Raw genomic sequence first — 23,338 nt, forward strand, 5'->3', positions numbered from 1 at the left:
TCTCAAAACTTATTTCTTTCCTTAATGGCACCACTGTCAAATATTATAAAAAATGTGGACTTTGACAGCGCTCTGTCAAATCAAAGAGTTTCGGTTCATTTTATCCTTGCCATTAAGTGATTAACGAAATGTTAATATACCAAGTTATTCATCGTTTAAGGTTATAAAATTACTTTTTAACAGTTAATATCAAAGTATGGTTTTTTTACGTGGGTGGAGATATGCAGCATTTATATCCTGCATTGGAGGCGGAATTGGCGTAGCACTTTACCCGATAATTATAGAACCAATGATGAATGTCGAAAAATATAGAGAGATTCAGAAACATAACCGGGCCGGAATTAGGCAAGAGGAAATACAGCCTGGAAATATGAAAGTTTGGTCGGATCCATTTGGACGCAAATAGGGACTTACACGTGTAATTTTTTCGTAAAATAAAATAACTAGAAAATATATCTATCCTTTTATATATTTTATAAATTCTTGATGGTGCTGCCACATTTACCCGAACGTTACACGATCAAGAAATTGCATTCATGTTGCAATTCACTAACACCTTTCGAACTTAAAAGCCGTCTTGATATCAATTTTCTCATCAAGGTGACGATCGAGTTTGAACAGACGACCATATAGTTTTTCAAACAACTGACATGAAATTGTTGGGAATATGAATATTTCGTTATATTAATAGATTAATATCAAAATATAAGTATTATATTTTAGTTTCGTGCAAAATTTTCAAAAATTTTAAGTGATTTCCCTGACGACGTCATCTTTAAACTATTATTGATTATCAAGTTTAAAATAAATAATCACACATAATTAATTTTTCGCGTAGAATTGCTTTTTGCAGTAACAGCCTTCGGCCGGGCTTCGAAAAAGTAACCCTGGCCGGTCCAACACCCAGGTGTCTTCAGATCTTTCGCGTTTAACTCGGTTTTGCGTTGGCGGCCTTCGGCAGCGCTTCAAAACAAACTACCTACGCTACTATTTATCAAGAGAAAGAAAATTTCGAAAGGACTGTACGCAAATATGCAATGCGACCAGCAGTACTCAATTTAGTTACAAGTTCATTAACAGTAACAATATTATCGTGAATAACATTTATTTGCGTCAGGGCGGAGGGTGCTTACCAACAAGTTTAGCTCGCTGCAATCTAAATATGTAAATTATTTTTGGGCACTTGTGTGCTTTATTGAGTCTGTTCTTAAACTACCTATTCTACCCTAACTTATTTCTATCCTAAGCTGCAGCCATCACCGTCGTCGCCGCTGTCGTCGCTGCTGTTACGTTTGTTATTAGTATTCACCTGTGGGTATGTTGACTCAGCGATTCCCACGGTTTGAATTGTTTGTTATGACTCGATTCCACAAGTGGAAGTATCGGGTATCGTCTTTTATATTTTGCTAAGTTGCGGAAATGACTGCAACAATGTAGTCTAAACAATTTACATTTACGGAACATTAGACTGTGTTAACTCCTCCCCTCCTAAGTGAGGGTCGTCCGCGATCCTCTCAGTAATTTTTCGTATAGCACGATCCATCATCTTTTTTGCGGAACGTTTTCCTTGGATGCTTAGGATCAGCCAGATCACTAGGAAGGCAGCAATGGTTGTCACTGCAGCAACGAAAACCACTGTCTTTAAACTGACCTCTTGTCGCAAAGCGTCTATGTGATTGATGTTTTCAACGTTCATTTCCTGGAGATAATTAAGACTCAGAGATCCCAAGTGTCCCACCAGGTTGATCTTTTGCGCAGTCGATTTTCCGGGAGTTCGTGTGGTGGCATTTTTCCGATTTCGGAACTCGGTACCATTTATCGTCACCTGCTGTTCGAAGGTTAGCAGATAGGTCCCTTTAACGTCTCTTATAATACCGGTCTCGCCCTTTATTACGGCCGTATCATTATTGATAATAATTATTCCGTCATCGATCTCATTGATACCCCTCTCGTGATTTGCTGTGGTTGAGCAGTTTGCCGTTTCCCCCGCAATGAGTTGTTGCCCGCAAGTAATGGTTTTAAGCAATTTACAAAAGGTGGCAAGGGTTGATTTTTCGCATTTTACGGCATGTGTTTTGCTGCCGCATTCAGCAACGGTGTTTGTGTCTCCAAAATGAAGTACCAGCCCCTGGTGTGGTACGGTGAATAGGCTAAGCTTTTTACAAACTATTTTAGGTATGGGATATTTTATTATGAAGTATAAATTGTCCTTATTTTGTAATACCTTAATTCTAGACATTCCTAATATTTCTATTGTTGATACGTTAGTCGAGTGCTCGTTGATTATTTTGTTTATATCGCTACTGTCCAATATTACAGGACTAACTAAATTTAGTTTGGCTAATGTTATTGATATTGCGACAGCTTGCAGCTCTAGAGTTATTATCCTATTTCTTGCTAATATTGTTTCATATAGGTGGCCTGTATCTATTTCCTCTTTTTTAGTGGAAGTAATCATTTTGTTTATTTTATCTGTTATCTCTAAAATCTTTTGCTGAATGTGGGTATTTATCCTGTACTGTTTGTTGTTCAAGTCGACAAGTATGTCTTGTTTCATCTGAAGTTTCTGATAGTCGTCGAAGTCGGGGGTGCCGGCAATGACCTTGAGTGCCGTACCCAAAAAATTCAAGCTTCGTGCTTGCCGGTGGTAAATATCGACGGTTCGCAGCAGTGTTTCGATGTGTTTAATATCTGCGTCGAGAAGCACTCTCATATGCGACTCAGGGAATAAATTAATTAGATCCTTAGTCTCATCGTTCATTGTTTCGTATAGCGTCATATTAGTGAAGTGTGTCAAGTATCCGTAATGTTGCCATACTATCGCCTCCCCGTCTACAATTGGGATGTAGTTGGCGCCAGTATAGTCTGTGAGTTTTTCAGTCAAAGTGTTTGTCGTCAGAAATGCCAATATTATTATCCTGTAATTAAAGAAAGATAGCAATTAGTGACTGGGTCTGTCAAGGGGGCTGAATGTTGTCCTTATGGACCCTCCTCCCCTTTATAAGAACGGTGGTGCCTAGGTCCTGTTCAACTACTTCCTCTACATATAGTGCTGAGAGCTTATTTCCTAGCCTTCGATTTACCTTCACCAGGACCCTGTCGCCAGCGTTATACGACATATCCTGACGGTTCCTATTATGATAATCGCGGTCAGCGGCCTGTGTTTTTTCAATACGGTCTCGGATTGATTCCACAGTATTGGTTGAACTTGAGTAAAGGACATCGATTGGTTTTCTGTTGATTACTGAGTGAATAGATTTATTATATTCTATAGTAGCCAGCAAAATTAGGTCAACGGTGTCGCTAAGATTTCTCTCTAGTTTAAGGCACCTAGCTATCTCAGTCAAAGTACTGTGGAAACGTTCCACTTGCCCATTTGAAGTACTATGAAGCGGGGGTGCATTTGCGATTGTTACATTATTATAATCCAAAAGCATTGATTTTATGGTATGCGAGTTGAGCGACTTTTCATTGTCACAATAAATTGTTTTCACGTTTGGAAAAATGTTTATTAGCTGTAAAATTGGTGGTTTTATGTCAATGATCGTTCTCGATGAGATCTTCTGCACTATTGCAAACTTCGAAAGCTTGTCGATGCAAGTTAAAAAATATTTTTGATCAGTAGAAAAAATATCTATGTGTAATATTTGTCCAATGTGAGATGGTATCGGCGTTGCTGCAATGACATGTTTTTTTGGATGGCGGTCGTATTTGGACTTTGAACAGTTTCGGCAGTTCGCCACCACCTCTCTTGCTTTTTTATCCATCTTTGGAAAAAAATAGTCGGCTAGGATCTGTTTCACATTTTCTTGAGCAGCTCTATGTGCTCGGTTGTGTTCAGCGAAAACAATCTCATGTTGGTCACCTTCACTAAAGATATCAGTAACCATTTTTTCAGTGTGGCGGAACTTCACGTTGGGATGAAGCTCCACTAGTCGGTGCTGAATCTTCGCCAGAACTGGTAGGCTACAGTGTATTGCATTAACCACACCGTCATTAATCACTTCTTGTAGTGTGTCTATTAGCGAATCTGTGTCACGGAATGAAACAATATGTCTAGTCTTCGAACCGAACAGGATAAAGGTCTGTTTTGACGGACTTTCGCACTCCTGAAGCACAATCTGATTCCTAAAGCAATTAACAGGTTTATCCACCGTTTCGATGGTATACGTCAGGGACTCTTCGCTATGTATGGTGGCGCAGTCAGAGCTTGGTTCCATTCCAACCTCCACCATATTCATGTGTTGTCTCGACAATGCGTCGGCAACATGGTTCTCCTTCCCTGGCTTGTAAAAAATTTTTGCATTGAAGCTTTCCACTAAGGATTTCCATCGCTTGATCTTCGCGTTAGGGTTTTTATCTGAGACTGCAAATGTCAAAGGCTGGTGGTCCGTGAAAATGTTCAACTGGTTTACACCATACAAGTAGTTTCTCAAAGTGTTGAGGGCCCACACGATTGCCAGGAGCTCTCTTTCATTTGTTGCCAAATGTTCTTCCCTATCTCTTAGAGTTCTTGAGATCATGGTAGTGGGTTTTCTTTCTTGTGAGAGTACAGCTCCCAAACCTCTCGAAGATGCATCGGTCGTCAAGTCAAAGGGTTTTGTGAAATCTGGATATGTCAATGTGACGTCTTCTGATGCTAAAATTTTCCTTAGTTTGTTGAAGGCTTCTACACCTTCTGATGTTAACTGAATTTTAATTTTTTTAGACTGTGTGGCACTTACTTTGCCATTTTCCGCCTTAAGCATATGTCAGTGGTTTTGCTATGCTAGCAAAATCTTTAATAAAGCATCTATAATAGCTCGCTAATCCTAAAAAAGAGCGGAGCCCCCGAAGAGTGGTTGGCTGCTCATAGCATTTTATACTGTGGACCTTATTAGAGTTTGTTTTTACGCCCCCTTTTGATACAACGAAGCCCAAGTAATCTACCTCAGTTTTAAAAAACTTTGATTTTTCCACTGAGACTTTCATATTGGCCTCGCAAAGCCTACGTAAAACCCATCGATCGCTCTCTGAAATATGCTTGGAGCGTTTTTGAGTCCAAAGAGTAGGCGGCAGAATTCGTATTTGCCGTTGTTTACAGAGAAGGCAGTTTTTTCTCTGTCCCTCTCTATCAACTCATTCTGATGGAATCCAGATTTCAGATCAAGTGTGGTAAAGTATTGTGCTCCCTTTAGGTTTGACAATATCACCATTGGGTTAGGCATCGGATACTTGTCCTCAACTGTGACTTCATTTAGTTTCCTAAAGTCGATAACTAACCGTTTTTTTTTTATTTCCTGCATCGTCTATCCTTTTTTTGTCAACAACCCAAATCGCACTATTGTAAGGTGATCTGGAAGGGCGAATGATGCCATTAGCCAGCAAATGGGCGACCTCCCCGTTGACGAATTCGGCCACACTCATAGGGTATGGGTAGAGTCTAGAATATATCGGCTCTTCGTTTTTTGTTTTTATAGTAGCAACTATATTTGTATTGAAGGGGAGGGACTCATTTGGGTCTGCGAAGGCCCTCTCCCTACTCTCCATCATCTAAGGAAATCATTTCGGACACCAGAAGGAATTTCCTCACTTCTCATATCAATGAAATTTACATTCACGCACTCGTGGAACAACAATTTTTCGTTTCCAAAATCGTGTCGTATTACTCCACTACTCAGATCTATTTGAGCATTTACCCGTTTTAATAGATCCAGTCCAATAATACCATCGAGCGTTGTCATATTAGGCAATATGAAGAAATCCGCCCATACACCAAATAACTTGATTCTATACTTCTTATTCACATGACTATTTCCGTGCAGTGACGGAAATAGTTCTTCCTCCTCGAGATTTTCTATTTCTTCTTCCGCCTCTTGATTGTAGGCTGTGTCTTGGTTACCTTGGCTTAAATTATTTATTAACTGGATTTTAGGTTCAGTATTCCTACCTGATTCTGCCTGTCGCTTTCCAAATTGTTGTTGTTGGTTAGAGTTAGGGCTCTGTTTGGAATTGTTTCGGTACACCTGTTGATTTACTTTTTGTGACTGACGCCAATTTGAATTATGGCGAAACCGTGATTCTGATGGATCTATTTCCATTGGTACTAGTTGATCTTGTTGATCATTTTCGTTGCCGTTCCTTTTCGGCTGTCTATTGAAAAAATGTGGATTTTTTTGGGGGGTTCGCAATCTCTGTTCTAAGTTGTTATCACCGATCTTAACGCAGCGAAGTTTGTAGCGAACACATATCGTTCTCTATTTGCCTCGACCTCCTGGGCCAGGGCCAGAGCACCCGGCAAGTCATCAGGTCGAGAAGCGAAGAGAATGTCACACAATGGTCTTTTTAGACCAGAAATGAATACCCTAAGCGCGTCTGCTCTATACTTTGTGCATATTGATTCCGCAATGGGACCCTCATGTGTCATTATGGTTTTATTTGTGAGAAGAGTTAGCTTCTTCTCCACTTCGTCGAAATATTTCAGGACTGACAGGTTGCCCTGTCGAAGCGTAGAAAGTTCCTGTTCTATGAGATATATTGGACGCTTGTCCGAATAGGTAAAATCTAATCTGGCAATGATCGCCTCGAAATTCAGTACAGTATTAAAAGATGCTAAAATGGCATCAGCGGAGCCCTTTAGCTTATTTCTAATTATTCCTACGGCTTGATAATGCCTAGAGCTGCCCTGATGGCTTCGAAACACCTCGTAAGGCGTGTGGGCGGCCTGACGCCAGGAAACGTAGGTGCTGACTTGACCGTCAAACTTTGGCAATGACTCCACCAGGTCTAAAGGTTCTTCATATTTAATGCCTGCAATGATTTTCACAGGCTCGTAAGGATGTGGCTTTTTTACTGTGGTTAAAGTGGCAATTTGCTCTGTCAGTCGTGTCAATTTGTGTTCAAAGGACTCCTGTTGCTGTTGCAGTACGCCTTTTACAGCAGCCTGTACTAAAGCGGTTATTTGGTTTGCGTCCATTACACCTATATTTCTATTCCTTGCGATCTGCAAACTACCGATCTTTTCTAATAAACCCTCAAGATCACTATCGCTCATCAAATCGTTGCGAACACGAAACTACAAATTAGACCACCAGCAAAACTCTATACGTTTCTCTATTAGAGCGCAACACTGTCACTATTAATCAATTTTCCACGAATAACTTTGAAAAGAAAAAAAAAATTGAGCACTCTACTTACGCAATTATTATTAAGCTATCCATTGAAATTGATCCAGTTGTTGGTAATTCCTTTTAGCCTCCTTCAAGTTATTCAGTTGTTGGTAATATTCTTTCAATTATTCGGTCGTAGGTTCAAACCGCGGTTAGGCGCCAATTATTTTTGGGCACTTGTGTGCTTTATTGAGTCTGTTCTTAAACTATCTATTCTACCCTAACTTATTTCTATCCTAAGCTACAGCCATCACCGTCGTCGCCGCTGTCGTCGCTGCTGTTACGTTTGTTATTAGTATTCACCTGTGGGTATGTTGACTCAGCGATTCCCACGCTTTGAATTGTTTGTTATGATTCGATTCCACAAGTGGAAGTATCGGGTATCGTCTTTTATATTTTGCTAAGTTGCGGAAATGACTGCAACAATGTAGTCTAAACAATTTACATTTACGGAACATTAGACTGTGTTAACTTGTATATCGGCAGCTATTAAATCGCTAGGTCAATATGAATGTTTGCCAAAGTATCCACAACTGTTGAGGGGTCCATTTGGAAATGATATCGTGGGATGCGCACTGTTGTATGAATTCCGTGATAACTTAAAGAAACTCATCTACTCAAAATATGTGCCCTCTACATTAGTTATAGATGATATTGACGAGAAACTTCCAATACCTGAAGACAACAACCAGTACAGATATACCTGCAACACTGTAGAGTCCTCTAATAAATTCGTCACTTTTGAAAAGCGTCCTGATCTAGGCAACCGCTTTCAACTTTTCTATGATTCTTGTAATTTTTTCGACAGCGGTGGTCACTTGAACATGGAAACAAGTGCATGCGATTGCAGCGCCAATAAGGCGTCTAGTGCAACGAAACCTTTTCAGGAAAATCAGCAACAGATGCAACCGATTTGCTCAACCTGTACCTCAGGCTATGGAATTGTCGACGAGAAGTTTCCCCAATAGGGTTTCAAGTATGGTGTTTCCATTGGAGTAATTTGTGTGGATCCACAACAAATAGAATACTTAAAAACAATACATCTTGACATTAATGGAGTGCTGCCGTGCGAAGTGAAAACTTTGATAAACATGAGGTCCACCCCGAACTCATCCCATTACGGCTGTCACCGCGCTCTCATAAACGTTACTAACTAATATTCACCGGAAATGTTGCAGTGCATTAATGGCTAATGCAATGGCGATCATCGCCGTTCCCACGGCAATCGGGTCTACGTAACCGGAACGACCCGGTTTTATTCCGGCCAAGGACTGTCAACTCGGCAGAATTCTACCGCTACAACAACAACAATGCTACAACAATCAAAAAAGAAGCATATCGAATTTATTGTCATTGAATATTTGTTTCGATTACGCACTCACCCTTTTGCACTTGTTTGCACTTTCAATCCCCAATATATAAAACAAAACGGATACAGCCGGTACTAAGGCTTCTAAAACTACGGGCGGAAAATTGTGACGTCTCGATGGCTCGACTTGCTAACGAAAACAAGGCCTCGGGTCCTGTGTTAGTCCCTTTTGAGTGTTGGGTTCTGTAGATTTGTGGTGTGATGGGATGTGTATGTGTAGGTAGTCTGAGTGGTGTGATGTCTGCGTGGTGGTGTGTGTTTGTGTGTGTTAGTGGGTGGAGTCTTCTTGTGGATCGTGTTGATGTGGAGTGTTGGCGATCAGTGGCGTGTCTGGAGAGGGGAGCGTAACTCATCTAGCCAGTCATCTTTTATTTCATACAGTTATACAAAGGCGAAACCGAGTACTGGTTGCTACCGTTGCTCTATTTTTGAATTGTGTAATTGCCTTCACCATTATGATGCACAAATTAAGTGTTGACGACCAGAGTACAGATCGTGTGTTGTCTACTTGCTTTTTATATTTTTATCCTGTTTTAAAAATTCTCAACATCGAGTACATATACAATCCCCTTCCGTTTATTATAATCGTATGTGTGACATACGGGCATCAAAAAGCCTTGGATAAGCGAGAATTAAAAGACACAACAAATACTAGAAATACAAGTATGTACATCTTTAATGATTATTGTGAAAACAGTAAATTCAGTAGCAAATTATATGTGATATACTGTTATCTGTGTCACGAGTTACACATACGAAGGGATCAATTAAAATATTTGATACTTCCTTTGACACATTTTGTAAAAACTGTTTTTGTAGACGATAGCGCTAATGTAAATTTCTGGTTTACTTACGCAATTATAGCGCATAACTTATACATTGATGTCTTTCTGACGGATCGTTTATTTTCCAGTTTATTATGCATCGTTGGGAGTATTTTGAGAGTCTACCATTTGGAATATGTTTACCAATTTTAACCATGCGACATCATTATACGAGAAACCTGGGAGTATAGAAAAATTCTGGAACGGCGCAAAATTTACCGAGAATATATGGGTACGCCCTACATGAATAGAGTAAATTTCTATTTTAACGATGATAGTGACAACTTCAACGACGACGTGAACGACGATACGCATTAGGTACATATATGTTTATATAATGTAACAACTCTATATATGTAAATTTGTATATAAATAGGCTATGGTCCTATACGAGTGCTTTGCAAAGTTACCATAGTTTTTATTGCGAACATCAAGTGCACGCGAAAAAGGATAAAGTCTGCACTCCTTTGAGGAATGTGTTAAATAATCAAGCCGAATACTTTCACAAGAGACGGCTGCACAACAACATTTTCTTCTTCGAACCCATCAAGGCTATTAATGTGTTGAAACTTTTAAAAAAATTTGGAAGAAGGAAGATAACTTAAATAGGAGAGGTTTTGTTCAGGAATTCCATTCGTCTCTGCCAAAAATGTGGAAAAAAAGAGAGAAACAAATAAAAACGAATCACATTCTCGCTAATTTACCCATTGACGGTATGTTGAAGTTCCACAAGGATGTTATTTATAAATTCAAAGTTGACGATAGTGTGACTTGCTGTGGAAACACGACGAAATGTTTCGATATATTTTGAAACGTATGAAAACGAAAAATCAGTACTTGAAGAAAATGACAAAATTTGTGAACATGCAGAAAACGATGAACTGACTGGAATTTGACCGAAAATTTCCAAACAAACATTTCAAATATATGAAAGACTTTCTCTACTTCTCAAATAAAGTAAAATTTTCCTCCATTCCAACAACACTTATGGTCCATAGAATGTGATACCGAGGTACTTATCGCTTTCGCTCTGACAAGTGTTCGGCTAATTCAGTCAAAGTGTTTGAAAAAATTATCATTTTGTTTAACAAAATACCATAATGTCTAGTTTGTCTATATCGAATATGGATGTAATAAATTTCCTCTTGGCAATGAACACCTGCGGACTTATGCTATAATTGATATTATTAGGCACGGCCAACAATACCAGAACATCATAGTTGCTGTGTATACAATCGCCGTGTATGCAACGAATTATACGGTATATGGAGTCAGGATAGAATTGTCTAAATTTTGAAATTTCAACATGGATCAGTGCATTTCGATTAGACAAATCCGTACCTAGATAGATGCGCTCATTTGTAATGCTGCAATTTGGCGCTAGAGCAATCTTCCCAATGCCACAGTATAACCGAAATGACAACAAATTAATTTGATCCAAGATGTTAAGCATTGTTAGCGGAACAAAGATTTGCATGACAGATTCGCTCACCATCTGGTAGCTCAATTCATTGCGAGCCGTCCTGAAGAAGATCTCATTGAGAAGTCGATTTGGGTAGTTCTTCGATATGAACGGTCCCGACATATTGATTGACACAAGAATTTTGTCTCTGTCCGCAATTTGTTGAATGCATTGTAACGCACTCTCACAATGCGCTGATAGATATTGATTTAGTCGTTAGAACTCTTCACTGTTGGCATGCGAATTTATGGGCTCCGAAATGGCCATTATGAATTTTGCTAGATTATTCGATTCGTATATTCGTGAAGATCTCCTTGGCCTGTGCGTATGTGACATCCGTTAGGAAATACCACAGAAACACCACGCTCACAGGTGGCCTGTTTCAGTGATATTGGTTGCATATCGACTGTTGGTTGGGTGCTCATGGCAGTGAAGGTTCGGTTTGTGGCATTTGTATGTCGCAAACAATTCAGACCGTACACGAGGTCGTCGTCTCGTCTTGGTGTACGTTCATGGGTAGTTGTGTGGTGCCGCACTCATTGGATCCGCGATACGTGAATATGCTGTTTATTAGAGTTTCAAAAGTGATGGCGTTGACTGATCTATTTATTAATTCCATTACAGAGCTATTTCCTTCTTCACCGCTGCCGTTAGTAGCATTCGCGGACGGTGTCGTCGTAACTATTGTTCCTATACCGCGGTCACCAGCTTGCAGTTGGGCAAAGTGCTTTGGTTTCTTGTTTGAGTGTGTTGCATTTTAAATTCTATCTTATATTACTGATCAAGCAAGTGTTCTAAAAAATATTTATATACATAAAGACAGTACTTAGAGGTCATAGACATTTATTTGCAATTGACAAAATCAACAATGCTTTGTACATTTGAATGGTTAGTATTAGTTATCGATATATAGAAGTAGCTGAAAGATTATCGCTTGGTCTGCCCAATATGGGAGATTGTGCTTCATCGTTGACGTTATTTTCGTAATCTGCTGCCCGACTCACTTCCAGTGCATTGGATAATGGCGTAGGAGTATGGACACCACCCGTGTTGGTTTGAAACACTCTAAATCTAATTTAGCTTGTCCACTTTTGTGCGGTTTCAGGATTCCATTCAAATGAATTCCATTTCCATCGGGTCCATGATCGTGTGATAAATCATCAAACAAAGCCTCTAAAGGATCCTTATCGTCCTCTTGTTGCTCATGTTTTTTGCGTTCCAACTCATATATTGGGTGGCTCTCATCCCCACTGTCCGTGGAATTCAATGAAGAAATTCCAGAAGCATCGTCCTCATAGATATTCTCTTCTATATGTATTTCTTCCAAATGAAGTGGCTCTGCATGCACAATCGCTTGGCAAACGACACTACATTTTCTCATTATTACATTTCCTGATGTCGCATACTTCTTTATTTTTATTATTGTAATCGTCATCATCATCATCGTCACGATTGAAATCGTTCAAGTCCTGAACATATGTACTGACATTATTGGTAGTAATTTTCGAATCGGAGTTCCGAACATCACTGCCGCAGTGAGGATAGATGTCGCGCGCATCGATTATATCTCCAAAGTCCATATCAATGAAAGGCTCACTCAATTGCTTACTCAATGCATTATATTGGTCAAATAGTAATTTCCGCTCGTCTTGGAGTTTCTCCTGATTTTGTGTTCTATTTTTATGCACGGCCAACGACAGAAACAACTGAAAAGGTGTGTTATTTTTAATTAACAGATTTTTTCGTTTTGCAAAGTCAACAAAATTAAGAAAATGATTCTTCAAGGATAGATTTTTAAAAGCCTACACGATTGGTGAATCTTCAAAATTAAATAATTTCGCCAAGTCTACGGCCAAATTTAAAGGGGGAAATATTTGCATTTAAAGTTAAAAAATTCATTTAAAATGCGTGTTTCTTTGATTTATAATGAATTTTACACTTCTATTCTTAACTAACTAACGACTAACACTTCACTAATTCGTTTCTACACATTTATTTTATATCAGATCATGCAAAATTAATTTTAATTTATTCACACAAAACAAAAGGGTTGCATTATTACAAATAGTCAATGTTACCTTATCTACATATTTTACAAAGGAACCAAAAGGACTAGAGGAAACAGATAATACACCATTGGCAGGAAATAAATAATCACACATAATTAATTTTTCGCGTAGAATTGCTTGCTGCATTAACAGCCTTCGGCCGGGCTTCGAAAAAGTAACCCTGGCCGGTCCAACACCCAGGTGTCTTCAGATCTTTCGCGTTTATCTCGGTTTTGCGTTGGCGGCCTTCGGCAGCGCTTCAAAACAAACTACCTACGCTACTATTTATCAAGAGAAAGGAAATTTCGAAAGGACTGTACGCAAATATGCAATGCGACCAGCAGCATTCAATTTAGTTACAAGTTCATTAACAGTAACAATATTATCGTGAATAACATTTATTTGCGTCAGGGCGGAGGGTGCTTACCAACAAGTTTAGCTCGCTGCAATCTAAATATGTATATCGGCAGCTATTAAACCGCTAGGTCAATATGAATCTTTGCCAAAGTATCCACAACTGTTGAGGGGTCCATATGAAAATGATATCGTGGGATGCGCACTGTTGTATGAATTCCGTGATAACTTAAAGAAACTCATCTACTCAAAATATGTGCCCTTTACATTAGTTATAGATGATATTGACGAGAAACTTCCAATACCTGAAGACAACAACCAGTACAGATATACCTGCAACACTGTAGAGTCCTCTAATAAATTCGTCACTTTTGAAAAGCGTCCTGATCTAGGCAACCGCTTTCAACTTTTCTATGATTCTTGTAATTTTTTCGACAGCGGCGGTCACTTGAACATGGAAACAAGTGCATGCGATTGCAGCACCAATAAGGCGTCTAGTACAACGAAACCTTTCCAGGAAAATCAGCAACCGATTTGCTCAACCTGTACCTCTAGCTATGCAATTGTCGACGAGAAGTTTCCCCAATAGGGTTCCAAGTATGGTGTTTCCATTGGAGTAATTTGTGTGGATCCACAAAAAATAGAATACTATAAAACAATACATCTTGACATTAATGGAGTGCTGCCGTGCGAAGTGAAAACTTTGATAAACATGAGGTCCACCCCGAACTCATCCCATTACGGCTGTCACCGCGCTCTCATAAACGTTACTAAGTAATATTCACCGGAAATGTTGCAGTGCATTAATGGCTAATGCAATGGCGATCATCGCCGTTCCCACGACAGTCGGGTTTACGTAACCGGAACGACCCGGGTTTATTCCGGCCAAGGACTGTCAACTCGGCAGAATTCTACCGCTACAACAACAACAATAGCGATCATCGTCGTCAGTAGTGATAAGATGTAAATGAACGTCAAAAAAGGAGCATATCGAATTTATTGTCATTGAATATTTGTTTCGATTACGCACTCACCCTTTTGCACTTGTTTGCACTTTCAATCCCCAATATATGAAAAAAACGGATACGGCCGGTACGAAGGCTTATAAAAATACGGGCGGAAAATTGTGACGCCTCGATGGCTCGATTTGCTAACGAAAACAAGGCCTCGGGTCCTGTGTTAGTCCCTTTTGAGTGTTGGGTTCTGTAGATTTGTGGTGTGATGGGATGTGTATGTGTAGGTAGTCTGAGTGGTGTGATGTCTGCAGGGGTGGCGTGTGTTTATGTGTGTTAGTGGGTGGAGTCTTCTTGTGGATCGTGTTGATGTGGAGTGTTGGCGATCAGTGGCGTGTCTGGAGAGGGGAGCGTAACTCATCTAGCCAGTAATACAAAGGCGAAACCGAGTACTGGTTGCTACCGTTGCTCTATTTTTGAATTGTGTAATTGCCTTCACCATTATGATGCACAAATTAAGTGTTGACGACCAGAGCACAGATCGTGTGTTGTCTACTTGCTTTTTATATTTTTATCCTGTTTTAAAAATTCTCAATATCGAGTACATATACAATCCCCTTCCGTTTATTATAATCGTATGTGTGACATACGGGCATCAAAAAGCCTTGGATAAGCGAGAATTAAAAGACACAACAAATACTAGAAATACAAGTATGTACAACTTTAATGATTATTGTGAAAACAGTAAATTCAGTAGCAAATTATATGTGATATACTGTTATCTGTGTCACGAGTTACACATACGAAGGGATCAATTAAAATATTTGATACTTCCTTTGACACATTTTGTAAAAACTGTTTTTGTAGACGATAGCGCTAATGTAAATTTCTGGTTTACTTACGCAATTATAGCGCATAACTTATACATTGATGTCTTTCTGACGGATCGTTTATTTTCCAGTTTATTATGCATCGTTGGGAGTATTTTGAGAGTCTACCATTTGGAATATGTTTACCAATTTTAACCATGCGGCATCATTATACGAGAAACCTGGGAGTATAGAAAAATTCTGGAACGGCACAAAATTTACCGAGAATATATGGGTACGCCCTTCATGAATAGAGTAAATTTCTATTTTAACGATGATAGTGACATATCTTAATATATATAAATCTCGTGTCACAATGTTTGTCCTCAATGGACTCCTAAACCACTTAACCGATTATAATAAAATTCGCACACCATGTGCAGTTCGATCCAATTTGAGAGATAGGATAGTTTAAATCTCAAATTATAGTCGCAATTTTAATTTATTGCTAATTATTTGTCTGTTATTAATTGACAGTCACAATTATCTGTTAACTCCAAATGATTCTAACAGATGTTGATACCTTTCGACTGGATTGAGTAAGTAATCAATAGATGGCGCTGCTATGGTAAATCTACGAACGTGTCATATAAGCTACATTTTAACAGCATAATTACAACGTGTTGTGACGCTATAAAATTAATTAAATTTATTTTGTAGTGATTACACAATTTCCTACACTTTTTCAATAGTTGTACAAATATTTTTTTTTATTGTTTTTATTTAACCTCTATTAAAAATTATTTAGCACTTATTATTTCAATGTGCTATGATAACAAGTTTTTCAGATTTTTTTTCTTATATTTAAACGATTAAATTAGTATTTCAATTCTTATTGAAATTGTTATTTAAACTCTATAGTTTAAATATGTACATGTCAGTATTATCACATAATTATAAAAGTTAATTAGAATGATTTTCAATTTTTTTTTCTCATATTTAAACGATTAATTTATTATTTTCAGTCAAATGCCACCGAAAAAATCTAACCTCAACACCACGAGCACCAGAGAGGCACGACGCAAACGTATTAAAAGAGCCCATCAGTTGGCAGAACAAATTGAATTAAGAAATCCAGCTCAAAGAATCAGGACAGCAAAAGGTCATGCACAAGAATCTCAAGAACAGTGTAACGAACGTCTTCAAGAGAATATCATGAGAACAAGAGCAGCAGGAGAACGAGACATAGCCACAGTAGGAGAACAGGAACAATAATTTCAATTTATACATGTAAGTAATATCACATAGTTTTATAAAAGTTAATTAATATATCAATGAGAAAACGGCACAAAGCTCCCCACACTTTTTAACCTCCATTGAAAATTATTTTGCACTTATTATTTCAATGTGCTATGATAACATGTTTTTCAGTTCCTCTTTCTAATATTTAAACGATTAAATTATTATTTTCAGTCAAATGCCACCGAAAAAATCTAACCTCAACAACGCGAGCAACAAAGGGTCACGACGCAAACGTGTTGAAAGAGCTTAGCAATTACCAGAACAAATCGAAACAAGAAATGCAGCTCAAAAAATCAGGACTGCAGAAAGTCGTGCACAAGAATCTCAAGAACAGCGTGACGAACGTCTGCAACAGAATATTACGAGAACAAGAGCGGCACGAAAACGAAACATAGCTACAGTACGAGTACTAGATCGACAAAGGCAACGGATCAGCCGCTCATTAACACGTGCATCATTCGTTCGGCTTGCCTTTGAATATGCACCAGATATTAACTACTCAGCGCATTCAAAAATTGCTATCGGTGGAATGGATAAAGTATGTCAATATTGTCGGGCATTGAAATTTCGGAATGAAGCCGGCATGTGCTGCGCATCAGGAAAAGTTGTGCTGTCACCTCTACCCGCTCCGCCGGAGCCTTTATTATCCCTTCTTACTGGCAATTCAGATGATTCCAAATTATTTTTGCGTAAGATACGCAAATTTAATTCTTGCTTCCAAATGACGTCATTTGGGGCAATTAAAATTTGCGATCGTGCATCCGATGGACGTAATTTTGAAACTACATTCAAAATTCAAGGCCAGGTGTACCATAAAATTGGATCACTGATGCCAATGCCTGATAACAATCCAAAATTTCTTCAAATTTATTTTATGGGCGATTGTGAAGAGCGAGTGACGACTCGGTGCCTGTATAATTTTATTGAACAAGCAGAGGAAAGAGCAATTGTGATATTATTGGAAAATTTTTTAAAAGATCACAATCAACATGATTCAATTGATCAAAAGAGTTTCGCCACGACTGCAAAATGACAATTATCAAATCGTCATAAAAGCCGACAAAGTACCATTAGGTGAACATGCTGGTAGATTCAACGCTCCAACTGTTGATGAGGTAGCTGTTATCATGGTTGCTGATCCAGTTGACAAAAGATCTATAAAAATTACACGGCGAGACAACACTGTCAGTACGATTTCGGATCTACACCGTTCATATGACACACTACAATATCCATTGATATTTTGGCAAGGACAAGATGCAAATCACCTTAATATCAAACAGTATGATCCAAATACCGGTAAATTTGACAATTATCTATTTACTTTCTTACTTTATGTATAGATTTTAATTTCGTATTGCATTTTATTTTTTATTTTTTTAGGTGATTACAGAAATAAAAAAGTTAGCTCAATGAACTACTACGCACACCGAATAATGGTTAGACAACATCAAGACAATTATATCCTTCGATATCGTCAGCTGTGCCATCAATACATTGTTGATATGTATGCTAAGGTCGAAAGCGAACGCTTGCGATTCCTTCGATTCAACCAGGCAAAACTAGGATCGGAAGAATATATTCATTTACGAGATGCTGTTGCTGGAAACATCGATGAAAATTTAAATCCCAATGACATCGGTAATGCTTTCATTTTACCTTCAAGCTACATCGGCAGTCCACGGAACATGCAGGAATGCATACAAGATGCGATGACTTACGTACGTCATTACGGCCGACCGGATTTATTTATTACATTCACATGTAATCCGAATTGGGAAGAGATACAAACTTTAGTATTGCCAGGACAACAAGCCATTCATCGTCATGATTTAACTGCACGTGTGTTTAAACAAAAATTGAAATCCTTAATTGATTTTATTGTTAAATATTCAATTTTTGGCACACACGTTGTTGGCTGTATACGATAGAGTGGCAAAAGCGAGGTTTGCCCCATGCCCACATTTTGGTTTGGCTTAAAGATAGAATCCGTCCTGAAAAAATCGATCAAATAATTTTAGCCGAAATTCCAGACCCATTAATTGATCAAGAATTATTTGATATTGTGACCAAACACATGATCCATGGGCCATGCGGTGCTTTCAACATGACGTCACCGTGCATGGAAAATGGAAAATGTAAAGAAAACTTCCCAAAGCCGCATACGAATGACACGATCACGGATATTGATGATTATCCAATGTATCGCCGCAGAAGTACTGAGAATGGTGGCCACACATTTACAATGCGACTGCCGAACTTTCCAAATCAAGTTGAGTTTGATAATCAGTGGGTGGTACCATACTCACCACTACTTTCAAAAACTTACAAAGCTCATATCAATGTTGAGCTTTGCAGTTCGGTTAACTCAATTAAGTATATTTGTAAATATGTAAACAAAGGCAGTACATATTTGCAGTACAAAACATAAATAGAATTGAAATATCACGATACCAAATGGGCAGATACATTAGCAGCAATGAAGCTATTTGGCATATTCTCAGCTTTCCCATCCACGAAAGAGATCCTGCTGTCCAACATCTGGCAATACATCTTAAAAACGGTCAACGTGTATACTTCACTGAAGAAAATGTTCTCCAAAGAGCGTTCGAAGCTCCGAAAACGACTCTAACTGAATTTTTTACATTGTGTCAAAAACCTGATGTTTTTGGTCAATTCGCGAAGACATTGGTGTATGGTGATGTTCCACGTTATTTCACATGGAACAAATCCAGTAAAAAATGGGAGCCACGGAAACAAGGAAAACCACATACTTTCATTACAGGCATATTCAAAGCTAAGACATTGGGGAGACTTTACACGGTACATCCAAAGCAACGTGAGTGCTTCTATTTACGTTTGTTATTGGTGAATGTTCCCGGACCAACGTCTTTTAAATTTTTACGAACAGTTAATGGTCGAGTATTCAATACATACCAGGATGCATGTCGTGAACTGCAATTGCTAGAGGACGATAACCATTGGGACTTAACGCTTGCTGATGCTGCGTTGACATCAACACCGAATAACATTCGTCAGTTGTTTGCAATTATTTTGACGACATGTTATCCCTCGCAAGCACAAACTTTGTGGGAAAAAATATAAAAATTGTATGACAGAAGACATCTTGCACCGAATTAGAGAAACAAATCAATGCCAAAACATAGATTATACACCAGAGATGTACAATGAAGCATTGGTCTTGATCGAGGATTTATGTGTTCTTATTTCAAATTTACCACTTAATCATTATGGTATGCCATCACCTAATCGTCCAGCCACCGACTTAGTCAATACCGATTTACAACGAGAAAAGCAATATGACCATGGAAGTTTAGCAACAATTATCATGAACAGTGAACCATTACTGACAGCAGAACAAAAAATTATTTATGATCGGATTATGCTGGCTGTTGCTGCTGAACAAGGCGGTTTTTTTTCTTGAATGCATCCGGTGGAACCGGTAAGACATTTTTAATATCGTTGATTCTTGCCAAAATACGGTCGCAACAAAAAATCGCATTAGCAGTAGCATCGTCAGGCATTGCGGCTACTTTACTGGATGGTGGGCGAACAGCACATTCAACATTCCAGCTGCCATTGGACGTTCATAATAAACCAGATGCAATGTGTAACATCAAAAAGAATAGTGGAATAGCTGCAGTGTTGCGGAAGAGTTCTATAATAATTTGGGATGAGTGCACAATGGCACGCAAATATTCACTTGAAGCATTAAACAGAACTATGCAAGATTTAAACAGTAATAATAAACTTTTCGGTGGTGCTATCTTACTTTTGTCTGGTGACTTCCGGCAGACCTTACCGGTTATACCTCGCTCTACTTCCGCGGATGAGGCTAATGCATGTTTGAAACAATCATTCTTATGGCGAAGTGTTGAAACACTTCGATTGACCATAAATATGCGAGTACAATTGCAAAATGATCCATCAGCACAAATATTTTCCGAACAACTACTAGATATTGGGAACGGTAAAATAGAACTGCAACCAAATACGCAATGCATTAAACTACCAGACAATTTTTGCACTGTTGTTCAGGATAAAAATGAATTGATTCAGAGTATTTTCCCGGATATACAGAATAATTATTTGAATCATGAATGGCTTAGTCAACGGGCGATTTTGGCAGCCAAAAACGTTGATGTTGACGAAATTAACTTCCAGATACAACAGTTGTTACCAGGCGATCTGATGTCTTTTAAATCAATCGATACTGTTTTTGATGAAAATGAAAGTGTAAATTTTCCGATTGAATTTTTAAATTCATTAGATATCCCTGGAATGCCACCACATAATCTTCGATTGGTCCCCCTATTATTCTCCTCCGTAATTTGAATCCACCTCAATTATGTAAAGGTACGCGTTTGGTCATCAAAAAGATCACCATAAACATTCTTGAAGCAACCATTTTGGCTGGGAAGTTTAAAGGAAAAGTAGTCCTGCTGCCACGTATTCCGATGATACCATTAGATTCTACCATACCCTTCAAAAGGCTACAGTTTCCAATTCGTTTAGCTTTCGCCATGTCTATAAATAAATCTCAAGGTCAAAAAATGTCCATTTGTGGTTTAGATTTGGAAAATCCATGTTTTTCTCATGGGCAACTATATGTTGCGTGTTCACGCGCTGGGAAACCGTCGAATCTATTTGTGTTAGCTAAAGACAGGTTAACCAAAAACATTGTGCATCGATTGGTGTTAAATTAAATTGAAAATGAAAGTATTTATAATTCAAAAAAATAGATATTAATGTTTAAAAGTTTAAGACTGTCTGCCTTGCCTACCTCATTCATGAGTTTAAGCGTCACATGTTATTTACTGTATTATACTGTAATATACTTATTTGTTATAAAAATAAATGGAAATAATAAATGTGATAAATTTTTACTTTGTATGGATTTCTGCTTAATATCAAGTGTAAGAACATTTTAATTAATTGTGTTCAACGTACTTCCCCTTCAAATCTCAATCCTGTGAATTTTTATACCAACACCAACATTTTCGTCGTTGTTCGTAAATAATTTCATTGTACTAAAGGGTTATAGTAGTAGAAAGTCAAATAAAGAGATCACCATATTTTTTTACAAACACCATCTGTGTGAAAAAGCAGAGGGGACTCCGTGACTGGTGTTCTCTTATTGTTCCTCTTAGATTGTTTACTATAATGTAATATAACAAAAACTTTAGCCACAGCAACGCGTGGCCGGGTCAGCTAGTATGTTTATATAATATAATGTAACAACTCTATATATGTAAATTTGTATATAAATAGGCTATGGTCCTATACGAATGCTTTGCAAAGTTACCACAGTTTTTATTGCGAACATTAAGTGCACGCGAAAAAGGATAAAGTCTGCACTCCTTTGAGGAATGTGTTAAATAATCAAGCCGAATACTTTCATAAGAGACGGCTGCACAACAACATTTCCTTCTTCGAACCCATCAAGGCTATTAATGTGTTGAAACTTTTAAAAAAAATTGGAAGAAGGAAGATAACTTAAATAGGAGAGGTTTTGTTCAGGAATTCTATTTGTCTCTGCCAAAAATGTTGAAAAAAAGAGAGAAACAAATAAAAACGAATCACATTCTCGCTAATTTACCCATTGACGGTATGTTGAAGTTCCACAAGCATGTTATTTATAAATTCAAAGTTGACGATAGTGTGACTCGCTGTGGAAACACGACGAAATGTTTCGATATATTTTGAAACGTATGAAAACGAAAAATCAGTACTTGAAGAAAATGACAAAATTTGTGAACATGCAGAAAACGATGAACTGACTGGAATTTGACCGAAAATTTCCAAACAAACATTTCAAATATATGAAAGACTTTCTCTACTTCTCAAATAAAGTAAAATTTTCCTCCATTCCAACAACACTTATGGTCCATAGAATGTGATACCGAGGTACTGGCGGCAAAATTTCCAATTTAGAAAGTTACCAAAACACCTAATATAGTAGAATTCCACGTAGATGCAGTCAATAAAAAGTTGCATTTTTATCGCTTTCGCTCTGACAAGTGTTCGGCTAATTCAGTCAAAGTGTTTGAAAAAATTATCAATCTTCGTCATATATAAAAACAAATCTCATTTAATAAAACAAATTTTGTTTAACAAAATACCATAATGTCTAGTTTGTCTATATCGAATATGGATGTAATAAATTTCCTCTTGGCAATGAACACCTGCGGACTTATGCTATAATTGATATTATTAGGCACGGCCAACAATACCAGAACATCATAGTTGCTGTGTATACAATCGCCGTGTATGCAACGAATTATACGGTATATGGAGTCAGGATAGAATTGTCTAAATTTTGAAATTTCAACATGGCTCAGTGCATTTCGAATATACAAACCCGTACCTAGATAGATGCGCTCATTTGTAATGCTGCAATTTGCGCTAGAGCAATCTTCCCAATGCCACAGTATAACCGAAATGACAACAAATTAATTTGATCCAAGATGTTAAGCATTGTTAGCGGAACAAAGATTTGCATGACAGATTCGCTCACCATCTGGTAGCTCAATTCATTGCGAGCCGTCCTGAAGAAGATCTCATTGAGAAGTCGATTTGGGTAGTTCTTCGATATGAACGGTCCCGACATATTAATGGGCACAAGAATTTTGTCTCTGTCCGCAATTTGTTGAATGCATTGTAACGCACTCTCACAATGCGCTGATAGATATTGATTTAGTCGTTAGAACTCTTCACTGATGGCATGCGAATTTATGGGCTCCGAAATGGCCATTATGAATTTTGCTAGATTATTCGATTCGTATATTCGTGAAGATCTCCTTGGTCTGTGCGTATGTGACATTCGTTAGGAAATACCACAGAAACACCACACTCACAGGTGGCCTGTTTCAGTGATATTGGTTGCATATCGACTGTTGGTTGGGTGCTCATGGCAGTGAAGGTACGGTTTGTGGCATTTGTATGTCGCAAACAATTCAGACCGTACACGAGGTCGTCGTCTCGTCTCGGTGTATAATCATGCGCAAACTCGAATAGACATGGCAATTCGCGTTGATGGCACACGTTC

At 38.2% G+C, this 23,338-nt stretch overlaps 1 protein-coding gene across 5 annotated transcripts; it reads left to right on the top strand.

The window, feature by feature from the left end:
• The first annotated feature begins 73 nt into the window (after positions 1–73).
• Positions 74–21,176, top strand: LOC106623033 (small integral membrane protein 20). Of its 5 annotated transcripts, none has more exons than XM_070106452.1 (6): positions 74–418; positions 11,428–14,869; positions 15,120–15,262; positions 15,993–16,257; positions 16,441–17,568; positions 17,653–21,176. In XM_070106452.1, the coding sequence occupies exon 1, from the start codon at positions 197–199 to the stop codon at positions 404–406; it is 210 nt and encodes a 69-aa protein (XP_069962553.1). In that variant the 5' UTR covers positions 74–196; the 3' UTR covers positions 407–418; positions 11,428–14,869; positions 15,120–15,262; positions 15,993–16,257; positions 16,441–17,568; positions 17,653–21,176. The 5 variants fall into 5 exon arrangements, 3 of the variants coding, with proteins under 3 accessions (XP_069962553.1, XP_069962551.1, XP_069962552.1); XR_011395132.1 differs by lacking the exon at positions 11,428–14,869 and adding an exon at positions 9,431–9,659 and having other exon boundaries at positions 404–9,180; XM_070106450.1 differs by lacking the exons at positions 11,428–14,869; positions 15,120–15,262 and adding an exon at positions 9,431–9,659.
• The last annotated feature ends 2,162 nt before the right edge of the window (positions 21,177–23,338 follow it).

This window comes from Bactrocera oleae, chromosome 3, assembly GCF_042242935.1.
Source record: "Bactrocera oleae isolate idBacOlea1 chromosome 3, idBacOlea1, whole genome shotgun sequence".
Classification (NCBI taxonomy): domain Eukaryota; kingdom Metazoa; phylum Arthropoda; class Insecta; order Diptera; family Tephritidae; genus Bactrocera; species Bactrocera oleae.